Source organism: Ochotona princeps, chromosome 5 (genome assembly GCF_030435755.1).
Source record: "Ochotona princeps isolate mOchPri1 chromosome 5, mOchPri1.hap1, whole genome shotgun sequence".
Lineage (NCBI taxonomy): Eukaryota > Metazoa > Chordata > Mammalia > Lagomorpha > Ochotonidae > Ochotona > Ochotona princeps.
The window spans coordinates 19,821,419-19,843,644 of NC_080836.1; the positions used below are offsets into that span (position 1 = coordinate 19,821,419).

The window sequence follows — 22,226 nt, forward strand, 5'->3', positions numbered from 1 at the left end:
ACCTTGCTCTAGTCCCCTTGGCAAGAATTAAGTGTCTTTACTCACCAGGCAAGAAAACATAAGGTGTTTTTGCCATTTATTTTTTGACTAAAGACCTTAGAACTGTCCAAAAGCAGAAGGAAAATAAAGTAAGAGAGGGTGTAGTTTCTACACAAACTGTAAACATTAGAATAATTTCCCTGTGCTGAAGAAGACTTTCTTTTCTTGCACGGGGGTTAATCATGCCCAAAGCTTATGAATGCTTAAAATGGAACTGAGTTAGTGACACTGCAGGACCTGAATAGGGAGACTAGCCTGAATTTGCAGGAAGAAAACAAAGCTCCCTTAACCATCACAACCCACAGTGAAGCGGTAACAGCATCTCCAGTGGAATTGGGGAGACACTGTGGATGGAGGTTCAGTGGCTTCTCTTCATGAAGGAATGGTTCAGGAGCTGGAGGGCAGAAGGCCGCTCATGCTGGTCCCTAGGAAGGAAACAGCATCTTAGAAGGACCATCAGATCAAGTGACAGCCCTGAGCTCTGCAAGATCCACTCAAATGCCCACTGTAAAACTGGAAGTACAACCTCTGACAGACAAATGGGAGTCTAGTGTTGAAGTGTCTTAAGGAAAACATTCAAACTCTCCTTCACAGTCAAATGGTGACAACAACACTAATCTAACTCTCCAGGAAAATTAAACAATAATGTATCAAAAGGCATGGAAACTGGAATTAAAAGATCAAGCAAGGGCAGGAGTTGGGCCAGGCAGTCAAGATGCCAGATGGGACACACATCACATGCAGAGTGGATGAGGGTGCCTGGCTTTGGCTCCCAACTCTCCAACTTCCTGCTGATGCGTATCCTGCAGATGTTCTTAGGTCCCTGCCACCTATGCGGGAGACCTAGGTTGATTTCTCAGCTCCCACATCCAGCTAGTATGAGCATTCAGGCAGTGAAACAGTGGTTTCAAATACTAAAAATTGTAATGAGTATTTTCCTATGAACTTTTAAAAGTCCCCCTCTCTGTATGTTTTTAAACAGTGGCACCATATTTCAAAATTCAGTAGCTATTAAGAATCCATAATTGAAAAGACTTTTAAAAGATGTTGAAATATACTTTGGTGATTTACTCCAGTAATTCAGTCTGGGCACTCCTAGACACGCACGGAATAAAGAGAGACCACTCCTCAGTACTATTGTAGCTTAGTTTTCTTCTTTAAGAAGTCATGAAGTAGACTATGAGCCAGACAACGAACTAATGAAGTAGTCAATGTTCAGCTGCAATGCCTAATTCCCAAAGCATTCTGGTGGTAAAAATCAGTTATCTTTTCATAACTGTAAAAGCAAATTGACCACTGGATCACTTTTTAGGTGAAAATAGAAATAAAAATGGAAATTAAAATTTTTAAATAAGGTTTTTTTTTGCTTTCATTTTTATACATTATTTCTTATCATCAGGAGGTCCTGCTTGATTTCAAAAATCCTCTTTTCCACCTGATTGTCATTCTAATTCTAATATTCCATCCAATATCCCTGATACAGTCAAGCTTATTAGTGTTTCTTTCACCATTTATTACTTCCTAAATTGTTCTCTAGCCAATACTGCTATTAAACAAAATAAATTCCTCCCTTCCCATCATCTCTGCTGCTTTTGGAATATTTGTTCCTCCCTCCTACCTGTAGCAGTCTCTGCTTAGACCAGTGGAAACTTGTAATCTCAGTTCTTCTCCCATTCTAGAGTGACTCCTATCCACCTCGTGTGCCTCGCTCCTTTCTCCAGTTCCATACTACCCTGATGCCATGCACATTCCACGATCCAACATACACCTTTCAAATCACTTCCTTCAGCTTGGGAAGTTTTTTCACTACTTTTATGGAGAAGAAGATACAGAGAGAAAGATCTTCTATCTGTTGATTCACTGCCCAAGTGGCTACAAAGGCTGGAGCTAAGCCAATCTGAAGTCAGGAGCCTGGAATTTCTTCTGGGTCTCCCGTGCGGGTGCAGGGTCCCAAGGCTTTGGGCTATCCTCTACTGCTTTCCCAGGCCACCAGCAGGGAGCTGGATGGAAAGTGGAGCAGCCTGGACATGAACCAATGCCTATGCGGGATCCTGGCACATGGAAGGCAAGGACTTTAGCCACTAGGTTACCAATCCAGGACCCCTCCTATTGATTTTTAAATATGTACTTCTGTTGGGGTCCGTGCAGTGGATGTGGGAGACACGAGGGTGTGAGGACATTGTTCCATTGTAGGCAGGGCCACAAGGAACTTCCCGCTGAGGCAGGGCCCAGCGGATGTCTACAGTCACCTGGATGCAGCTCCACCTTCCTTTGCATGGATACCGGACCACCCTGCGGAAGAATTCTAATCTGCCCAGGCATTTTTGCTATTGTGAGACTGACTTTTTACACAATGTGAGCTTGGAGGTTAATGTCAATGATAATGTCTTACAAAAGGGCCTTCTATTATTCCTACTGTCTTGGCTGTCCCCATTGACCTTATGCTAATCAAGGGACGTGTATTTAGAGTTTCATTCTTTCCTTAATCTTTAGGTTCTCCTTTTCTTTGTGATACAAGATTAGGTTGTAGGATAAGAATTGTAGCAGGAATTTCTATTGTTTTTGGATAAAGCAGATGGCAGGGTCGTCCTTAGAAACACCCACTTGACCATGACGTGGAAAGTCTGAGCCAGAGTTTGACTGGTTCTGTATAAATAAAGCAGACAGCTTTACTGCGTCGTCCACTATCATCATGGAATCCTAGTGGTCCGTCTCTTTCTTTCTCTCTTTGCTCCGACTCCACGCACACTTCACGAGTTCTGAACCCCGGGCCGGAGCTGGACTCTGGCATACTTCCAATTTTAGTTGACTCTCTTCAGCTCCAATTCCATAATTTCAAACATCTCTAGATGAAGGGGGCCATTTTCAAACTTCTCCTCTGGACCTGGCGCGATAGCGTAGCGGTTAAAGTCCTTACCTTGAATGCACCAGGATCCCATATGCCCACCAGTTCTAATCCCGGCGTCCCTGCTTCCCAGCCAGCTCCCTGCTTATGGCCTGGGAAAGCAGTTGAGGACGGCCTAAAGCTTTGGGACCCTGCACCCGCAAGGGAGACCCAGAAGAAGCTCCAGGATCCTGGCTTTGGATTGGCTCTGCTCCAGTCATTGCGGCCGCTTGGGGAGTGAACCATTGGACGGAAGATGTTCCTCTCTGTCTCTCCTCCTCTCTGTATATCTGACTTTCCAAATAAAAATAAATAAATCTTAAAAAAAACTTCTCTCCTGTTCTTATAACTTTTCTGTTATTTTTAACATCACCCACACTCAGAGCCACGAAGTCCTGGCACTCTTCTCCCCTGCCAGTCCTACAATCCCACTGAATCAACGCAGTCAGAGTCCCAGCTCTGGGTGCCTGCCTGGCCTTTTGGCCTCAGCAATAGCCTCTCTATAACACCTTTCAGCGCATGTTTTCTGCAGGTGACTCTCTACCTCAAATGCCTTGTAGCATCCAACCTTCACTCTCTAATTCAGGAAGGCTGAACTTGGCCTGGCTTTCCAGAATTTTCAGCCTACCAGTAGCAGGACCTGCATTTGCACTTATTTCTCATTGCTTCCACACGTGCATTTGTGTTCTGGGCAAGCCTTGCTCCTGGAATGTTCATAATGACCTCTAGGAATCTTAGGAATGCCCCGGACTTTAGTTTCTGGCCATCCATACACCCCAAGGCCCATTGTTACCACATCATGTGAGATGCTGGAACCCTTAGGATCTTTGCCACAGAGTTTCAGGAGGTAATTGTATGCATATGGCACAAATTAGGTAAAGGGTGTTAGTTTTCTCCCTGTGGAGTCCTGTGTGCCCCATACTGTGCTAAGCTGTTTATATATATGGTTTGACTTAACTTTCACATCAATCCTGTTATAAATTATGTGGGTTTTGTATTGCTTAGTTTGTGAAGGAATGGTTCAAAAGCAAAGCAATAAAACATTCCACTGTTTTTTTTGTTTGTTTTTGTCTAAGATTTAGTTATTTTTGTTGGAAAGGTAGTTTACAGAGAGAAAGACACAGAAAGATCTTTCATCTGCTGTTTCACTCCCCAAATGGCCACATAGGCTGGAACTGACCCGATCTGAAGCCAGCAGTCAGGAGTCTCCTCAGAGTCTCCCATGTGGATGCAGGTCCCAAGCACTTGGGGCATCCTCTGCTACTTACATAGGCCATAATCAGGGAGCTGGAGGAGAAGTGGAGCAGCCAGGACATGAACTGGCATCCATATGGGATGCTGGCGCTTGCAGGTGAAGATTAACCAATTGAACCATTGTACCAGGCCCAAAATTGCACTCTATCTAAAGCTTTGTGTGGGTGTATATGTGAGAATGTAAGAGAAACTTGAAGGAAAATGAGAAAACCTAGCAAGTGATTTTTAAAAGCAGATTTATTTTTATTGGAAAGTCAGATATACGGAGAGGAGGAGAGAGATCTTCCATCCACTGATTCACTCCCCAAGTGGCCACAATGACCAGAGCTGAACCAATCCAAAGCCAGGATCCTGGAGCCTCTTCAGGGTCTCCCATGCAGGTTCAGGGCCCCAAGGCCATCCTCCACTGCTTTCCCAGGTTACAAGCAGGGATCTAGATGGAAGTGGGACCTGCCAGGATTAGAACCAGTGCCCATATGGGATCCCCGTGTGTGAAAAGCAAGGACTTTAGCCACTAGGCTACCGCACCGGGCCCAGCAGGTGATTTCTATTGTGAGTCAATAATACCTAATTGTCAGATTCAGAATAAGGCAACTACAGTAGCTGTACAAGCTTTATGATTAGCCTTCAAGGCTGGCACTGCGGCATAGCTGATTAAGCTGCTGGCTGTGATGCTGACACCCCATACAGTCTCAATACCAGCTGCTCTGCTTGCAGTTCAACTTCCTGCTAACGCCTGGCACCAGGCACCTACAGGCGAAACCTGGATGGAGTTCCAGGTTCTTGGCTTCAGCCTGGCCCTAATTGTTAGGGCTACTTAGGGAGTGAAATAACATACAGAAGATCTCTCTCTCTCTCCCTCTCTCTGTAACTCTGTCTCTCAAATAAATAAATAGATTTTAAGAAAAAAATATTAACCTTCAAATCTAGAGCTGATCCGGATGATATTCGTAACACCACACTATCCCTCCTGCGGAGTTTTTGTTGTGGGGTTAGGCAGCTCCAAAGCTCCGTGCTCAAAATCCACACTGGAACAAGGGAAGCTTCTGCACCCAGTGATGTCCAGAGCTGCATGCCTGGAGCACGTGCTGCTGCTCTCATCCACAGGGCCTTGCCAGGACAGGCTCACAGGTGTGGGCGGGGCGGGGGGCTGCACATGGCAGAGAGGCACATCCTTGAGCACACGGGAAGCCTGTGGATTTCCAGCATCATTCAGAAAGGGAAAAGGAATCTCCTGTGAGCTTGGGGTGGCCCTTGGTGCTTACTAAAAGCTCCACGCGGGGTTTTCACCCAGGGATAAGAAAGCACACTTCCTTAAAAGACAGAAAATTAAGGTTGAGCCTCGGGTGTGCTGTTCTTGTAACCAGATATTGAGCCTCACTGGGTAGGTAGTATTATTTTGCTTTTCATCTTCTTATAGGGGCCAGAAACCCCAACCTAACTCTCCAGGTCTCCTCCATTACACACACACACACACACACACACACACTTGAACCAGAACTCTCTCTCTAGACTTTTGATGCTCTATGCTCTTCGTTTGTATTTTAAATAATCAGAGGAGGCTTGACCCAAAGTTTGAAAACCAGAGCACTAGTTCATCCTTGCTCACTTGCCACTTTAACATTTTAACCAAAAATTTATTCCATAGAGAGGAGAAAGGAAAGGGCAAAGCAGGAAGGCTTTTTTTTTTTTTTTTTTAAGGGCTTTTCTGCTTCCCCAAACACTCCTTAACTTGATGTTTGAAACATTCCAAGTGAAAGTTTGGCTCAAGCTGGTTTTCTCATTTTAAAAGCAAAGTGATGTCATTTCACCAGCACCAGTCTGTAGGAAGGCATGGGCCATGGTGATTATGTAATTATTTAGCACATTGGCAAGCCCATTGATCTGGGGAGGTGTTGTCAGGAGTTGATCAGACGGAGGTGCTGCCTGCTTAAAGCACTGCTCCCTATACCCAGTTACAACGATGGGCACAATCATCCCATATGCCTGTTAATGAGCATCTCACCACCAAACTGCTCCTCCTCAACCTCCTTATCAAGGCAAAGGTCTTACTGGGCCCTCAATTGCAAGAGGAATGTCAGCTCTTCGTAATCGCTGGGCATTCACCCTCCCCTTCCTGCTTCCAATTTCTCACCTCGTCAGGCACACGCGCACGAAGTCGGCTGCGTTTTCTGAGAAGTTTGCAGGCAGAGAAGGCATCAGCCCTCGGTGAGCTCCGATGTAGAACATGGCTGCCATCCTGTCCATGGACGCCAGGGGTGGCTTTCCTGTGGCCATCTCAAACACAGTGCACCCGATGCTCCAGATATCGGACTTCCTGCCATAGCCAGACTCACTGATGACTTCTGGGGCCATCCAGTATGGAGTCCCATGCATAGACTTAAGCATGTCACTATGGGTGCCATTCAAGCCTGCCCAAGCCAAACGCTTGGCACAGCCAAAGTCAATCAGCTTTATGATTCCAGTTGGCATGAGCATGACATTATTCCCTTTGATATCTCGATGTACCACACAGTTCTCATGGAGATAAGCAACACCTTGCAGAATTTGCTTCGTATACTTACAGAACACTATTTCCGGCAGCGGCCCAAACCGGTTTATAATACTGGCGATTGAGCCGCCAGGAACAAACTCCATGAAAATGCTTACAGTGTTTTCTTCCAAGCATGTCCCCAAGTAGGCCACAATGTTGACGTGTTTCAGTGCTTTGAGAAGATCTACTTCTTCCTGAAGTTTCCGGTATTCTTTTTCAGTAGCTAACTTGTCAGAGGTATCCAGAGCCACCTGTTTCACAGCTATTAGCTGCCCTTGGCTAGTGAGACCACAGTACACCTAGAAACACAGCCAGATCTCATTAAATTCACATAATGTAACTGGTTCACACAATGTCTTGTGTGACACTTGACTCTCCCTTCTTTTCCCACATCCTTGTCTTGTCAAAGTTGATGCATCCCCATAAAAATGCAGAATATTTAAGCAACTACAGTACTTCAGCAGGAGATGGAGATGAGTGGCCTGGGGGACCGATGCCACGTGGGCTTGGAGTCACATGCTTTGGGTTGGTTAGAATCTTGGCATCCCCATTGCCAGCTACATAACTTATCTTAAGCTGTATAGCCCACATGACTTCAGCTTTTCTTATCTGTACAGCTGAGGTCACAATTTTTCACTCGTGGATTTCTCTAACAGCTGTATGAGATTGAGAAAGGTCCTCACAGAGCAAAAGAAATTTGGCTAGTTCAGCCTTAAACCTCTCTGGAGAAGGAAGGAAGCAGGTGGTGACATTCACCCTTCTAATACGGTCTCAGTGATTCTGGTCTTCCTACATTCTCACTGATTCCTGGACTATCTACAGTGAGAGAGATTGTACAGGTCTTCTTCGGAGGACAATCTGTTGTTTACATCTATGCAAATACCAGCCAAAGTGCTAGATTTTAGGTGGTCTCACATCCAATTCACAAAATGTAAGGAACATCCTTTGCTTTGGATACCCAGTAATGACTCTTACAGCTTCCAAGAACATATTGAGCTGTTGAAGGGAGAAATATTTTCCCATTGAACCTGAACCTGCGAGGGTAAGAAGTTAAACATGCAATGGCCATTATACTGTCATATGGAGCCTGAGAATGAGGCTAAATAGAAAATAAAACCTGAGTCTTATGACATAGTTTGGCCTATGAAAATATTTTTGCACAAAAGCAAAACTACTCTAGACTTTTCCATTGCATAAGACAATAAACATACTTCTTGCAAGCTGGTTTGGATCGGGTTTTCTCTTTCAACTGAAAGGTTGCTAAGTACAAGAGTGTGGGCACATGGGCATGCATCCCTCTCAAATATGTAAACAATATTAAAAGTAAAAAAATAAAAACAGAGTGTGGGCAGAAGGGAAGTGAAGAGCAGGGTGAGGGAACAGGGAGAGATTGAGGAAGAGAAGGGAGTTCTGACTTCAAGTTTGCAGTTTAACTTACTGTGCCATAGGCTCCCTTCCCAAGGACTTCACCCTTGGTCCACAGGATAGAGTCTTCATTCTTTAAACTAGTCTCAGAAACTGTCTTCTTTTCATTTGCACTGAGAAACTGCTTCTCCCCGTCAAGTATCCTGAACCCATTATTATACCTCTGTAAGAATGAGATGAAGATCCTTATTAAACTCCAAGTTACTGGGAGGTAGAGACGGAAGAGAAAGTAGGGTTTTCCAGTAAACCAGTGGATACAAGACTTTTCTCTGTCATTCTATTTGTCAAATAAATAAATAAGACCCCCCCCCTTTTTTTTTGCTAGAGTCCTCCTTTTAAGTCTGTCCATGGACATTCTGACCATTCATGTATAACTTTCTGAGACAAAGATTTCTTTAAAAATGACCATTTGGGAGCAGATGTTTGGCCTAGAAGACAGCTTTACCCCTGATTCCAGCTTCCTAATGGTACAGAAACTTGGTGTCGGCAGGGATAGTTCAAGCAAATGGATTCCGATTAACTTAACAGAAGACCTAATCTGATTTCTAGGCTTCTGGTTTTATCCCAGCTAAGAGAACAATGTGGACAGAGTAAACCAGCAGATGAAAGCTTGGTCTCTCTCCAAAATAAATTTTTAAAAACCATTAACTATGTAATATATTAGTTGTTACTTATATCCCTTCCTTCCTTCTTCTTTCCTTCCTTTCTTCTCTCCTTCCTTCCTACCTTCCTTCCTTCCGTCCTTATTTCCTTCCTTCCTATACATTTACTTGTAAGGCAAAGTTACAGAGGGAGGAAAAAAAAGAGAGAGAGAGAGGGAACTCTTCCATCTGTTGGTTCACTCCCAAAATGACCACAATGGCCAAAGCTGGGCCAGGCTGAAGCCAGGAATCTCAGAACTCCTTCCAGGTCTCCCAAGTGGGTGGCAGGTACCCAAGTACTCAGACAATCCTCTACTTCCACCTCACATGCATTAGCAGGGAGCTAGACTCAAACTGGTGCTCACATGGAATACCAATGTAGCAGGCCATGACTTAATCCACTGTGCCACCATGTTGGATCCTAATCATACACATTTCTAAAGCACATTTTGTCTTTTGTATTTTATAGGTAAAAGCCATAGGTCTATTCATCTCTTGACTCACACAGTCCTGCAAGCCTGTGGCTTTTGAGAATGACCTTCCACAGGTCCCTATAATGCAAGATCATGGTAGTGTGTGCTATCTTCCAGGTCCCCACCCTCAACCCTGTCTTCAGGATCATCATATTCAACCTGCTCCTAAAAAGACAAGAGAAGCATAGGGCCCGGCATGGTAGCCTAGTGGCTAAAATCCTTGCCTTGCATGTGCCAGGATCCTATATCGGCACTGGTTCATGTCTCAGCTGCTCCACTTCCCTTCCAGCTCCTTGCATGTGGCCTGGGAAAGCAGTAGAGGACGGTCCAAAGTCTTGGGACCCTGCACCCAGCTGGGAAACCTGGAAGAAGCTCTTGGCTCCTGGCTTCAGACCAGCTCAGCTCCAGCTGTTGCAGTCACTTGGGGAGTGAGCCGACAGATGCAATATCTCTTTCTTTCTCCCTGTAAATCTTCATTTCCAATAAAAATAAATACATCTCTTTTTTTTTAAATAAAAAAGGAAGAGAAGCATACAAATACCTGACCACACAATAGAAACACACATAATCATACACATGTCCAAACATGTTTTTATAAGTGTACATAGATCTAAATTTAAATGCTGCATAATCCGTCAACATCATGCACACAGAGATATCACACATACTCATCCATAGAGGTACTGAGAGATAGTATACAACCCAACAATGGCCACCCCACAAATAAAATATCCTTCTGACCTACAGTTGTAGGAACCAACCCAGCAAAGCAAGCCGTTAGCCACGGCCACCAGCACAGGGAGCCAGCATGCCAGGTTCAGTCAGACTTGAAGGAAGTTAGACCACTGTCTCACAGCCTCGCTTGTGATGACCAGTCCTAAACAGTTGTGAGCTGATTAATACTAGCTTTTCTAATTGTACTTACCATTTCAAACTTAGGATCAGTCAGACAAAGTCAAACATGACCTCTAGCAGATTACACAGTACACCCTACTACTGCTTCCCTAAGCCAACAGCCTCCAGTGAAGATTTCCCACCTGTCAGCTGTAAAGTTCTCCGGTTCCTCTGCCTGCCTGAGTCTCTCTCAACGGAAGTGACGGCGGCTGACTCCCTGAGCTGATGACTGTTGTCTGTTCTTTCTTTCCACAACACACACATATCTTCAGGCACATACAGATCTCCAGAAGCATGTACACATACATAAACTTACATACACAAACATGCATCGCAGTCTCTCTCACATACATACACACAGACTTCACTGGTCAAGGCCAGCCGAACAGGTTAAGGAACGATGGTCCTAAAGACCCTTGCTGCTACTCCAAGGAGAATCCCCAGACCAACTGCCTAAACCCTATGTGGGAGCTTGTTAATCCTGCGAAATATCCACCCTAGACGCACTGAGTCAATGTGTATATTACAACAGGATCCCCCCAAATTCACATTATAAATACTACTTTTCCGGTTGGCTTATCAGGATCAAAATGGGCTTTTTTTTTTTTCTTCAAAGATCTATTTACTTTTATTGGAAAGACAGACCTACAGAAAAAAAGAGACAGAAAGAGAAGGATCGTCCATCCACTGGCTCACTCCCCAAATGACTGCAACAGCCAAAGTTGAGCCAGTACAAAGTCAGGAGCTTCTTACAGGTCTCTCATATGGGTGCAGGTCCCAAGAACTTGAGTCATCCCCGGCTGATTTCCCAGGCAATAATTAGAGAGCTGGATGGGAAGTGGAGCAGCTGGCACATGAACCAGCACCCACATGGGACACTTGCATTTGTAAGTGGAGGATTTGCCTTTTGAACCATTGTGGCTGCCCCAAAATGCTGTTTTGATCTTTACTGGTACAGTGGATGGAAGATTCTCTGTCTCTCTCTCTCTTTCTCTCTCTCTTCCTCCCTCCCTGCTTTTCTGTTTTTCCCTCCCTCTCTTTCACTCTTTTCCTTCAAACAGGTAAGTAAATTATCATGAGGATTCAGAGACATGGGAGGGCACTTTGGAAACCAGAGATCTGGCAGGTGTGTCCTACTCATGACTGTTCCCATGCCTCCAAAGCACAAGCTATGTTTCTCCTACTTATTCTGCTACATTCTATCTAAACTAATGTCTAAGGACTGCTTGGCAGAGAAATGATCGCAAAAGGTCAGACTTTTGACTCAGCGATTGCAGTGGCATTAGGAGCTGATTCTGTCTTCTGGCATGTTGATTGCTTCTCCAGTTTGAAATGGTGAAATGCTAGGCTCATCTCTGACAACAAGGTGTGCACACACATATCCCCATTTCCCAAAAAACTGCCTCCCAAGTTTACCCAGAGATTGGAGTTGGCCTATTAGGATAAGGAATATTCCCACTGCACATTGTTTAAAAGCTTGGAGCTGAATTCAATTGCTGCACGACTTGCTGGGCCTTAACTTCTCCATCCATTAAATGGGAATGTATTAGCACCTTTAGTACTTGTAGGGATATTTTGATGTAAAAAATACAATATACATCCTAAATGCTAAGTGTTCAGCAAATCCAGCTACCCCCTCCCAAATGCTGAAAAAACTACTGTTCATCCTACCCCTATCATGTTGACTCTGCATGACATAATCTGAATTAGTGTTCAATACATAACACTTCAATTTGACCTACCATTTTTGTCTTTAAAACTTAGTCACAGGAAGTTCATGAATTTAATGGAAAAGTCAAACAGACAGAACCCAAATCTGTTGATATTCTTCTCTCCCATCCACTCTAAATCCATCTAAAACAAAAATGCAACATTTTCCTCCCTAAAATTTTTGCTGAATATTTCTTGAGAGCTTTGTTCTATGTACTACTATGTCTTCTGTTAGCCCAGACACAGAACCCCAGAAGACTGTACTCATGTTTTCGTGTCAAAGTCATGAAGCAGCTGAGAAAAAAATACCCATGTGCCCCGAATCTTTGAGAAATGTACATTTCAAGTCTTCATATGCACATTTTGCTCATAGGACAGGGTCTACATTTGCTTCTTCCTGTCTCACATACTTAACCTACAGTGATACTTTACCTATAATTCTCTTTCAGCTGATAACTGAAACAGTATCTGCAATTGACTGGAAATGTTGTCACTGAATAAAATACTGACCTATTGAAACAGATTGCTCTCTGCAGACCTGCAGCCTTTTTCTTTAACACTTACAACTCTGGGTTTTGGTTTAATGTTATATGATCTTAATTTATTGCAAGTGATTACACTGCAATGCCGACTTCAGCTAAGTTTCTGAAATCAGATAACATAACAAAAATATCTTGACCTGCAAACCAGGGGACGTGGATGATAATCTTGTGACCAAACACTGACGCTTGGCCAACACTCTGTGTGTAAGATTAATGATTCCCCATTTGCAAATAAGTGACCTGAACCAAATTGTCTCTGGGGTCTTTTCCACCCTGCTTCTAATTATACCAACCTGCATCTTGACATTTGTTGTGTTTGTGCCCAGTCCCTTCGTGCTACATCCTCTCCTACTGAGGACATGGTCTGGGTTTTCAGGATCTGCTTCATTCGCCATTATTTGGCAAGAGCTGTTATCTTTCTCATCAAGCGCTAACAGTTCTGCCACTAGGCAGCCTAAGAGCTCATCAGTCAATTCTTCCTTCTTTACGGAGTCCAGACTTTCATGGGAAACTGAATTTTTTCTGAGTGATTGATATCTGATTGACCTATTTGCAAAACTATCGTGATCCACTGAACGTGTCCTGTGTTGATATGTTGGGGAAGAGGGCCTTTCTTGTTTCTCTTGGAAAGGGAAACTCATGAACATTTTAGAAACATCTGAAAAGGTATCAGACTCCAAGTTGTTAGCGAATCTTTGACTGGCATTTAGGCTATCAAGAGATGCTGCATCTTGCTTTTCTTGTAATATATGCTTGTCAGAACTCTTCTCTCTGGGCAGTGCCCAGCTGTTTTCCGAAGGGACACACGAGGTCTGACAGTACAGCCCTTCCAGTTCTTGTAGATCTCTAAGGCTCACGGTGAGTATCTGATTGCTAGAAACACTTCCATTAGCAGACTCTTCTATGGACACTCCTTCAACAAGAAGGGACTCGTTCCGTTCAGTAGATGTCTCAGGAGACTGAACCAAGTCCATGGGCTGAACTTCATCTTTGACGGATATAAAGTCATTTTCTGGAGACATTGTCTGTTGACCTGGTTCTGAAATACCAGCAACATCTTCAGCATCTTTCAGGTTGCTCTCTACAGACCTGCATCCTTTTTCTTTAACACTTAAAACTTTGGGTTTTGGTTTAATGCCAAGCGCAGCCTTTGGGGGTTTGATATGTAGTCTTTTCTGGGGAAGTCTTGTTCTGCCATTGCTGTTCCTTTCGTTGTGTGAAGACCGGCATTTGTTGGTGACAGATCCACCAGATGGAGCTGAGCATATCTCACGGTAATATCTGTTTGCATGCCGGACAGCTTCTCTCATGTGACAGTAGACAGGGGTCCCAAACATTTCATAGATTCCTGGTCCATTAGCAGCTGAGTTGATTTCTTTGAACATGTCGCTATATTTGAGATCTAGGTAACTCAGTCTTTGTTCAGTTGGTTGAACAGAGAGAGGAGTATGTGATTTTTTTATCCCTGAATTTTTACAGATGCAAGGAAATGACGGCGTTTTAGGTTTCTGAATCCAGTAAACTGATGACTTCTTTTCCATCTGTGGCATAATCCTTTGAAACTTGGGCTGTTGCCGAGGCCTGGCATCGACCAGTCTCAAAGCAGGGAAAACCTGAGTTTTTATGCTGGCTTGATGCATAGTAGGCTTACTCAATCCTTCATTGGAGATCATGAAATTCTGAGGTGTCTTGTTACTTGTCTTGGTCTTGGAATCCAACTTATTCCTGTGAGTATTCAGCTTACGCTTGTCATTCTCTGGATGTGCAAGACAAGCATGGCTACTGCTCTGAATGGTGCTCTTTCTTTTTTGGAGACTAGGTTTGGCTACATCGGGTTCCTTGGGGGTTCTATCTCCTGGGAAAGTGATCTGGGCAAGAGGCACCATTGCATTCATTGCTGGCTTGGTTTCTTCTGCTATCAATGTTTTTATGTCTGTCTCCACATCATCATGATCTCCCAGGAGTTTCCCAAAGGAACCATCAGAGTCTGCATGGGTCAAGCTTTTAGATACAGTAAGCTCCTGTAAGATATTGTTGGATTCCATTGTTTCACTCGTACGTAATGAAATGTTCTTTGAATCAGATTTTCCATTTGTAATGTTTTCACTGGGGTTTGCAGTTATTCTTGAATGCTGGGCTTCTGGGAGATTAGTTGGAATGGGACACACTATTTCTAAATCCTGCTTGTAGTTTTTGACTCCTGAATCCTCTTTCCTTCCTGATGAAATGGATAGAGAATTCTCTTCTGCTTTTCTCATTTCCCTACCGTGGTCGTCATTCTTCACTGCTGTATCTGCAGGAATATTGTCTTCCTTAAATTTCTCAAAGGCCACCAAAGAATGCCCCTTTTCAAAGTGGGAGATGCCCATTTTGTCCCATCCTCCTCCTTCCTTGGCTTGCCTGTTCACCTCCCCCTCTGAATATCGTCTTAGATGGTCAGCCTTCCGGAATGAGCACATATTTCTTGACCAAATGGAGCTGTCCGATGACCTGAGAGTTTGATCCACCAGCATCTTCCCTGGGGCTTCCTGCTGCGTGTTGGATGGACTAAACTCATTAGATGGACTACCAGGCTTGGATAGCTTAGGTACGAAGGATGTTTGACTTGAAATATTTCTTTCTCTCTCCTTTGGAAACTTGTGATTTGGGGGAATGGTCAAGATACCAGATCTAATGGGCTGTAGTGACAGTGGTGGCAGAGGGAACTGAAAGGAAAGAAAAGATAGGCAATGAAGGAAGAAATATGCACATGTAATTTTTTTATGTACATGTAATTTTCCCCTAGAAGTATCTTAAATAAAGTATAAAGTTTTCTTGGGGAACATAATTTGAAAACTAAAATCTCATTCCCAGGAGATTTTTAGACCCAAAAAAGATAATGCATTTAAAACCCAAGATAATTATAAATGTAAAAATTTATGGCTATGTATTTGTGAGTAAATGATATACAGAAACTAAAAACTCAAGAACCATTTTGTTTCTTTTCTGTTTTAACTTTCCATAGAATTAAGATACTTTTAAGAAGTTAAATTTATTTGTGGGACAGAGAAAGAGGCAGACACAGAGGAGGCTGCCACCTGCTGATTTACTACCCAAATATTTGCCTCAGCTTGCGGTGGGCAGAGGTGAGAGAAGGGAGAAACTCAACCCAAGTCTCCCACACCGAGCTTAAGAACCCAATCACTTGGTCATTGCCACTACCACCCCATTGTCAAGAGGCTGAGATGAGGAGTCAGAGCCAGAGCTTGAATCCAAGCATTCTCACGTAGGTGCCTTAACCACTAGGCTAAATGTTCCCTGATTTAAGGTTTTTTTTTTTTTTTTTTTTTTAGGGATTGGCATGGTAGTGTGGCAAACTAATCAGCCCTATGCTGCCAGCATCCCATATGGGCACCAGTTTATATCCTGGTGGCTCCACTTTCTGAGAAAATAGCAGAGGATGGCCCAAGCCATTGGGACCCTAATACCCTCTCAGGAGACCTGGAAGAAGCTCCTGGCTCCCAACTATGGAGTAAACCAGCAGATGGAAAACCTCTTTTTCTCTCCTTTCGGTAAAATCTGCCTTTTCAATAAAAATAAATAAATCTTGTTTTAAAAAACATATTTTTGAAAGCTCCCTAGGAACAGTTTAAAACTGCTCTTAGCAATGCTCACTGGATGATTTATTAGTGAGAAATTTGTACTGGAACGCAACTACCCATCCCTATGTGTTACTGTGAAGAAAGGCGCCCATACTTGAAAATTAGCAATCTGGGTTGGCTTTGCATTTTTCGTTGCCTTCAACTGCTGTCAAACTAAGACAGTTTTTATTATCACCAACCTCTAGAGGTCAGTGTAACTCAATGTATAAAATTCAACTTCACAGGCATTAAGCTATAAACTCCTGTTTACAATTTAATCACAATACATGGAGAGATTCACAAAGTTCATGAATATGCACATAATGAGAGAGTTATGCATGAGTTCCAAAAAATTTTTGCACCAAAATAAGCTTGTCTTTGGAATCCATTTTCTCACAAATGTTGAGGTACACTCACATTTACAGGGCACGAGTCCGTATGTTCAGTTTTCAATCTCATGTCAAGTGTAAGGCAGAAGGCAGAGGAACCTGGCCCTAGAACCTCAAACATTAGAAGATGCAGCATAATGTAGTCAATGGTCTTTTGGATATTTATAACATCTTTTGGGAGCAGGCAAGATTATCAACTTTTACCCTGATATAGATTTATTGACTTTCAAGTCATGCCTGCGGTTGCCTTGGTAGAACTATACTAAATAATTTTGTAGGCCTTACACAGTCCACGGGCTCAAAGTTCCCCATACATAGACATTTGCCACTTCTCAAAAATGAATTAAGAGATAAAGGCAGATTCCTCTGGTTCTTAAACACTTCCCTAGTAACACACAGTAAATTTTCTAAAGGCCAACAAATTTCTTTTTGTAACACTAAGCAGCACCTATACATCAATATTTTTTCCCCAAGGGTGATGGGATACAGATGACTGAGAAAACTGAAGGACTACCATAGCTTTCTAAAAACTTTGTCGAGTGGAAAACAAATCTTTCCACTACTGGAAAAAAAAAATTGTCTAATTTCAAGGTAGGTTAAAAAAAATAAAAGCAACTGACAATGGGTCTGTGAGAGTTGCTCATCTTATTATGGACAGAATGGGAAACACCACAAAACAGCCAGACCCACAAAAACCCATCATCCCCCAGGAGTGACTGACTACTCTAGAAAGCTTTTGTGAGTTGTTATTTTTGCTGAGATGAAATTTCTGGTGACTGGCATCTGAACTGTTTGGTGAAGTTAATCTTTAACAAGAAAGGTTCTTTGATTTCAGTTATGTCAAAAATACAAAAACGAATCTTACCTCTATTCGGCTACTTTGCTTTGTGTAAGATGTAGAAAAGTCTACAAGAGAAACACACAATAATTGGGTATTTGGGGTCGTAAAGAGAGCATGGTCTTAAACCAGAGTTTGTAGATAGAATGATCAAAATGTTAGGCTTTGAGGAAAAGTTGTAGAAACTAAAAGGGTTGGGCCCGGCGGCGTGGCCTAGCAGCTAAAGTCCTCGCCTTGAAAGCCCCGGGATCCCATATGGGCGCCGGTTCTAATCCCGGCAGCTCCACTTCCCATCCAGCTCCCTGCTTGTGGCCTGGGAAAGCAGTCGAGGACGGCCCAATGCATTGGGACCCTGCACCCGCGTGGGAGACCTGGAAGAGGGTCCTGGTTCCCGGCTTTGGATAGGCGCGCACCGGTCCGTTGCAGCTTACTTGGGGAGTGAATCATCGGATGGAAGATCTTCCTCTCTGTCTCTCCTCCTCTTTGTATATCCGGCTTTCCAATAATAATAATAAAAAAAAAAAGAAACTAAAAGGGTTTTGTTTTGTTTTCTGTCCCCCTGTGGAATCCACTTGGAGGCAAGCAGGGGATGGTTACACAAAACTTTCAGCTGTGCCACTAGGAAGGCTTGTCTTATACAATCATTCCGTTAACAGCAGTTTCAAAGTCTGAAAATACTAATTTGAAAATCCCAGAAATAAATAAGTCTCAAATTGCATAACCTTGCAAATAGTGTGATTTAGTGTCACTTCATCTGACTCTATCTCCGGGGTCGGGAGCCCTCTCTGTGTCCAGTGTATTCGCACAAAGCATGCCTCCCACCTGCTCCCATCTGCAAGCACTCTCAGCTATCAGGTAACCCGTCAGGGAGACGCAGCATCACAGCACTTGTGTTCAAGCAACGCTCAGGAAGAACCTAAAGAATCAGGTCATGATCCCTGCATCCTTCTCCTCACTTCATCTCATCACCTAGGTGTTACAGCATCTCTTATCCTCACAATAAGCCAGGTGAGCAAGATAGAAAAAAAATCTTTTGAGGGCCCGGCGCGGCCTAGCGGCTAAAGTCCTCGTCTTGAACGCCCCGGGATCCCATATGGGCACCGATTCTAATCCCGGCAGCTCCACTTCCCTTCCAGCTACATGCTTGTGACCTAGGAAAGCAGTCAAGGGTGGATTGTCCTAAACTTTGGGACTCTGCCCCTCCATGGGAGACCTGGAAGAAGCTCCTGGTTCTTGGCTTCAGATCAGCTCAGCTCCAGCTGTTGCGACAACTTGGAGAGTGAACCAGCAGATGAAAGATCTTTCTGTCTCTCCTCTCTGTAAATCTGCCTTTTCAATAAAAACAAATATATACAGTAAATATGTAAAGTAAATTTATACTCAGGCACAATAAGAGACTAATAATGACAACTAATAATAGAGCAGTTATAATAATAGCATACTGCATAAAAGTTCATGTGACTTTGTCCTCTCTCAAAAGATTTTTTTTTAAAGATTTATTTATTTTATTACAGAGTCAGATATACAGAGAGGAGGAGAGACAGAGAGGAAGATCTTCCGTCTGATGATTCATTCCCCAAGTGACTGCAACGGCCGGTGCACGCCGATCCGAAGCCGGGAACCAGGAACCTCTTCCGGGTCTCCCACGCGGGTGCAGTGTCCCAGTGCATTGGGCCGCCCTCAACTGCTTTCCCAGGCCACAAGCAGGGAGCTGGATGGGAAGTGGAGCAGCCAGGACATGAATTGGCACTCATATGGGATTCCGGTGCATGCAAGGCAGGGACTTAGCCGCTGAGTCATTGTGCTGGGACCCCAACTATTCAGAGCATCACAATAGTGGCTCCCCACACCTGGTTTCTCATAGGTAATGACAGCCAGAAGTGTACCTGCCCATAACACAAGTAGGAATCCTGCAATGATGAGACTGAGGTAGTACAGAGGTTGGCTGGGCCAATCTTTCACATCAAAGAAAGTCAGATCTCAACTATGAAATGTCAGCAGATGTCTTGAGGACTCTCAAAGGTGTCTCTAGGTTTTCTTAGCTCAGAATGGAAGCAAACAGCTGCTGGGGAGTTCAGCCTCTGGTTGCCAAGTCTATGATCTCTACGTGTTGGCCAGCCAGCTATCTTTCAGCCTCAGTTCATAGTACTTTTGTTTGGAAAGCCTGGACTGTACAGAAATATGAAAACATTCATGTCTAATTGCCTCTAAACAGCTGTTTGAATTACATGGGTCATAAATTCTGAAACGGGGAATGAAGTGGCTGGTGTTCTGTCACGATGCCAGCATTCCATATGAATTCTAGTTCAAGAGCTGGCTGCTCCACTTCCAATCCAGCTCCCTGCTAATGTCCCTGGAAAAGCAGTGGAAGACGGCCCAAGTACTGAGTTCCTTGCACTTGTTTGGGAGACATGATGAAGTTCCTGACCCCTGACTTCACAGCCCTACACATTACAGCAGTTGAGGCATACAACAGCAAGTGGCAAGTGGAAAACCTTTCCAATGTTGGTTAGAAAAGATGCAGGATGAAAAGTACTCTGAAAGATTTACAGCAGGAATATAGAGGAAGGATCTCTCTGGTAGGGGAGTTAACGGTGTGGGTCAAAAGCCTTTTAAAATATCACAGAGTGCAGAAAGTGTTTGGTCTAGCATTTAAGAATCTGCTTGATTTCTCTGTATCCCATATCACAGTATCCAGGTTTGGGTCCCAGCTCCACCACCCCATTCCAGGATCCTGCTAATGGGCACCCTGGGAAACAGCAAGTAATGATGGAAACAGTTGGGTCCCTTCCCACCCACATGGAAGATCTGGATTGAGTTCTTAGCTTCCAGCTTCAGCCTGACCTAGCTGGGAGCCAAGAGCTTCTTCTGGGCCTCCCAAATGGGTGCAAAAGTCCCAAGCACTTGAGCCATCCCATGCTAATTTCCCAAGTCATCAATAGAGAGGTGAATAACAAATACAGCAGCCGGGGAGCAAGCCAGTACCCTTATGAAATGCCAGTGCCACAGGGTTGAGGATTAGCCTGTTAAGCCACTGCACCAGCCCCTGATAGTAATCTTTTACTCATAGCTGAACACCTTTACAAATGAACCAAATGTCTTCTCTTCACAAGACCAACTTTGTAGATTTCTGAGGAATAAGACCTTGGACATTCAGTTCTGCAGTTAAGATACCCCTGGCGCATTGCATCCCATGTTGGAATTTCTGGATTTGAGTCCTAGTCCCACTTCCAAATCCAGCTTTCTACTCATGTAGATTCTAGCAGGCAGAAACTGGTGGCTCGCTTTGGTCTTTATTACTTATATGGGAAACCAGATTGATTGCTGGGCTCCTGGCTTCAGCCTATCCCAACTCCTGCTGTTGTGGGCATTTGGGCATCAAACCAGTGTGTAACAGATCTCTCTGTCTCTCACTCTCCCTTTCTTTCATCTTCTCTCCCTCTAAAATAAAAACTGCCCTAGTCAACATTCACTGTGGGCATATGGGGAGTAAATTGACAGATGGAAGGTCTTTATTTTTCTATCTGTGTGTCTCAAATAGATCATTTCCCCCTGTTTGTTTAATCTTACAATGTACAGAAGTGAGGAGATGAGAATGGCAGATCCAGGTGGGCCACTGGTAGGGGTGGAAAGAGTCAGAGGGGAATGTGGTTGAGAGAGAGATCCATGGTGGTGGGGAGGGGAGGGAAAGAGTACATAGCTTTCCATCGCCAGACTGCTAAATAAATCATTTTTTAAAATGTCACTTTAATTGTACCCTTCTCCAAAAAGCTTAAAATAATAATTATTCCATTTTTTCTTTTATTTGATGGGATTCACCATGGTTCCTCTGGAATGCAAGTTTCTTATTTGCAATAAGCCAATAAATGCAACTTACTGGATTATAGGTTTACCTCTGTTGGTTTTGGCCGATTGGTTTAGCAGAGTGGTAAGCAAATTCCAAAGGCAACCTTATCCTAAAGGGAAATGCAGGCATCAGTGCCATTATTTGCTAAATAAGTTTTGGCTTCCATGTAGCTGGAAGTGGGTTCTTACACTCGCACATTAACTCAGGGATCCGGGAATAAGGCTAAGGTGGACTCAAGTCAGTAATGACCCTGGAACCTAACAGAAGCAAGCTCAAGTCCTTAACAGAGGCCACTAAAATTTCAACAGATAAACATCAGTCAAAGATGTCACAATAAAGATTTTCAAACCTTCAAGGAAAAGGATCAACAAAAGTACAAGTCAGTAGAAATCAGAAACAACACATTTGGACCCCAGAAATGTCCAATCACGCAATGATCAAATACAGAATATAAAAAGATCAGTGTTTCAAATGTGTGTAGAAATAAAAGAATCATGAAAAATGATACTCTCACTATTGAAGAAAGAATATCTGGAAAAGAGACATTTTAGAAATAAAATGCAATTGTTGAAACCAAAACTGCATTTAAGTAAAAACAAATGAATGGATAACAATGATACACCCTTGCACAGCTATAGTAGGGCTAAAATTCAAGACTGGCAATATGAAACATTCAAGAAAATATGAAGAAAGTGAGGTTTTTTTTAAGTGGCACAATTACTTGGGAAAATTCTGGCTGCTTCTTAAACATGGCACATTTCACCCACACTATCACTCAACAATTTTATCTTCAGGAACACACCTTGCCTACAAGAAAGATCTTTGCAAAAAAACTATATACAGGAATGATCATAAACCACTGTCTGGGAGGACAGCTTCCTGTATCAGAGTGATAGTTATTTTAAGTCCCAGCTGCTCCATCTCCTAGCCAGCTCCCTGCTAATGTGCCTGGGAAAACAGCCACTGAAATAGTGCAGGTACTTGGACTCCTGACACCCACATGGAAAACCCAGATGGAGGTTCCTGGTTTTCCCCTGGCACTGCACTAACTAATTCAACCTTCTGGGGAGTGAGCCAGCGCAGGAAGAATTTTCTCTCTTACCTCCCTCTCTCTGTCACTTTGCCTTTCAAACAAGT

The 22,226-nt window shown here is 43.5% G+C and overlaps 1 protein-coding gene across 1 annotated transcript in view; it reads right to left on the reverse strand.

Moving 5' to 3' along the window:
* Positions 1 to 342: 342 nt before the first annotated feature.
* Positions 343 to 22,226, reverse strand: part of MAP3K19 (mitogen-activated protein kinase kinase kinase 19) — a 54,171-nt gene continuing 32,287 nt past the window's right edge. The window contains exons 9-13 of the mRNA XM_004589394.3: positions 17,270 to 17,310; positions 12,689 to 15,100; positions 8,149 to 8,298; positions 6,312 to 7,009; positions 343 to 464 (exon numbers count right to left, since the gene is read on the reverse strand). Coding sequence (XP_004589451.3) covers positions 398 to 464; positions 6,312 to 7,009; positions 8,149 to 8,298; positions 12,689 to 15,100; positions 17,270 to 17,310 — 3,368 coding nt within the window. The 3' untranslated portion in view covers positions 343 to 397. The remainder of the gene's footprint in view (positions 465 to 6,311; positions 7,010 to 8,148; positions 8,299 to 12,688; positions 15,101 to 17,269; positions 17,311 to 22,226) is intronic.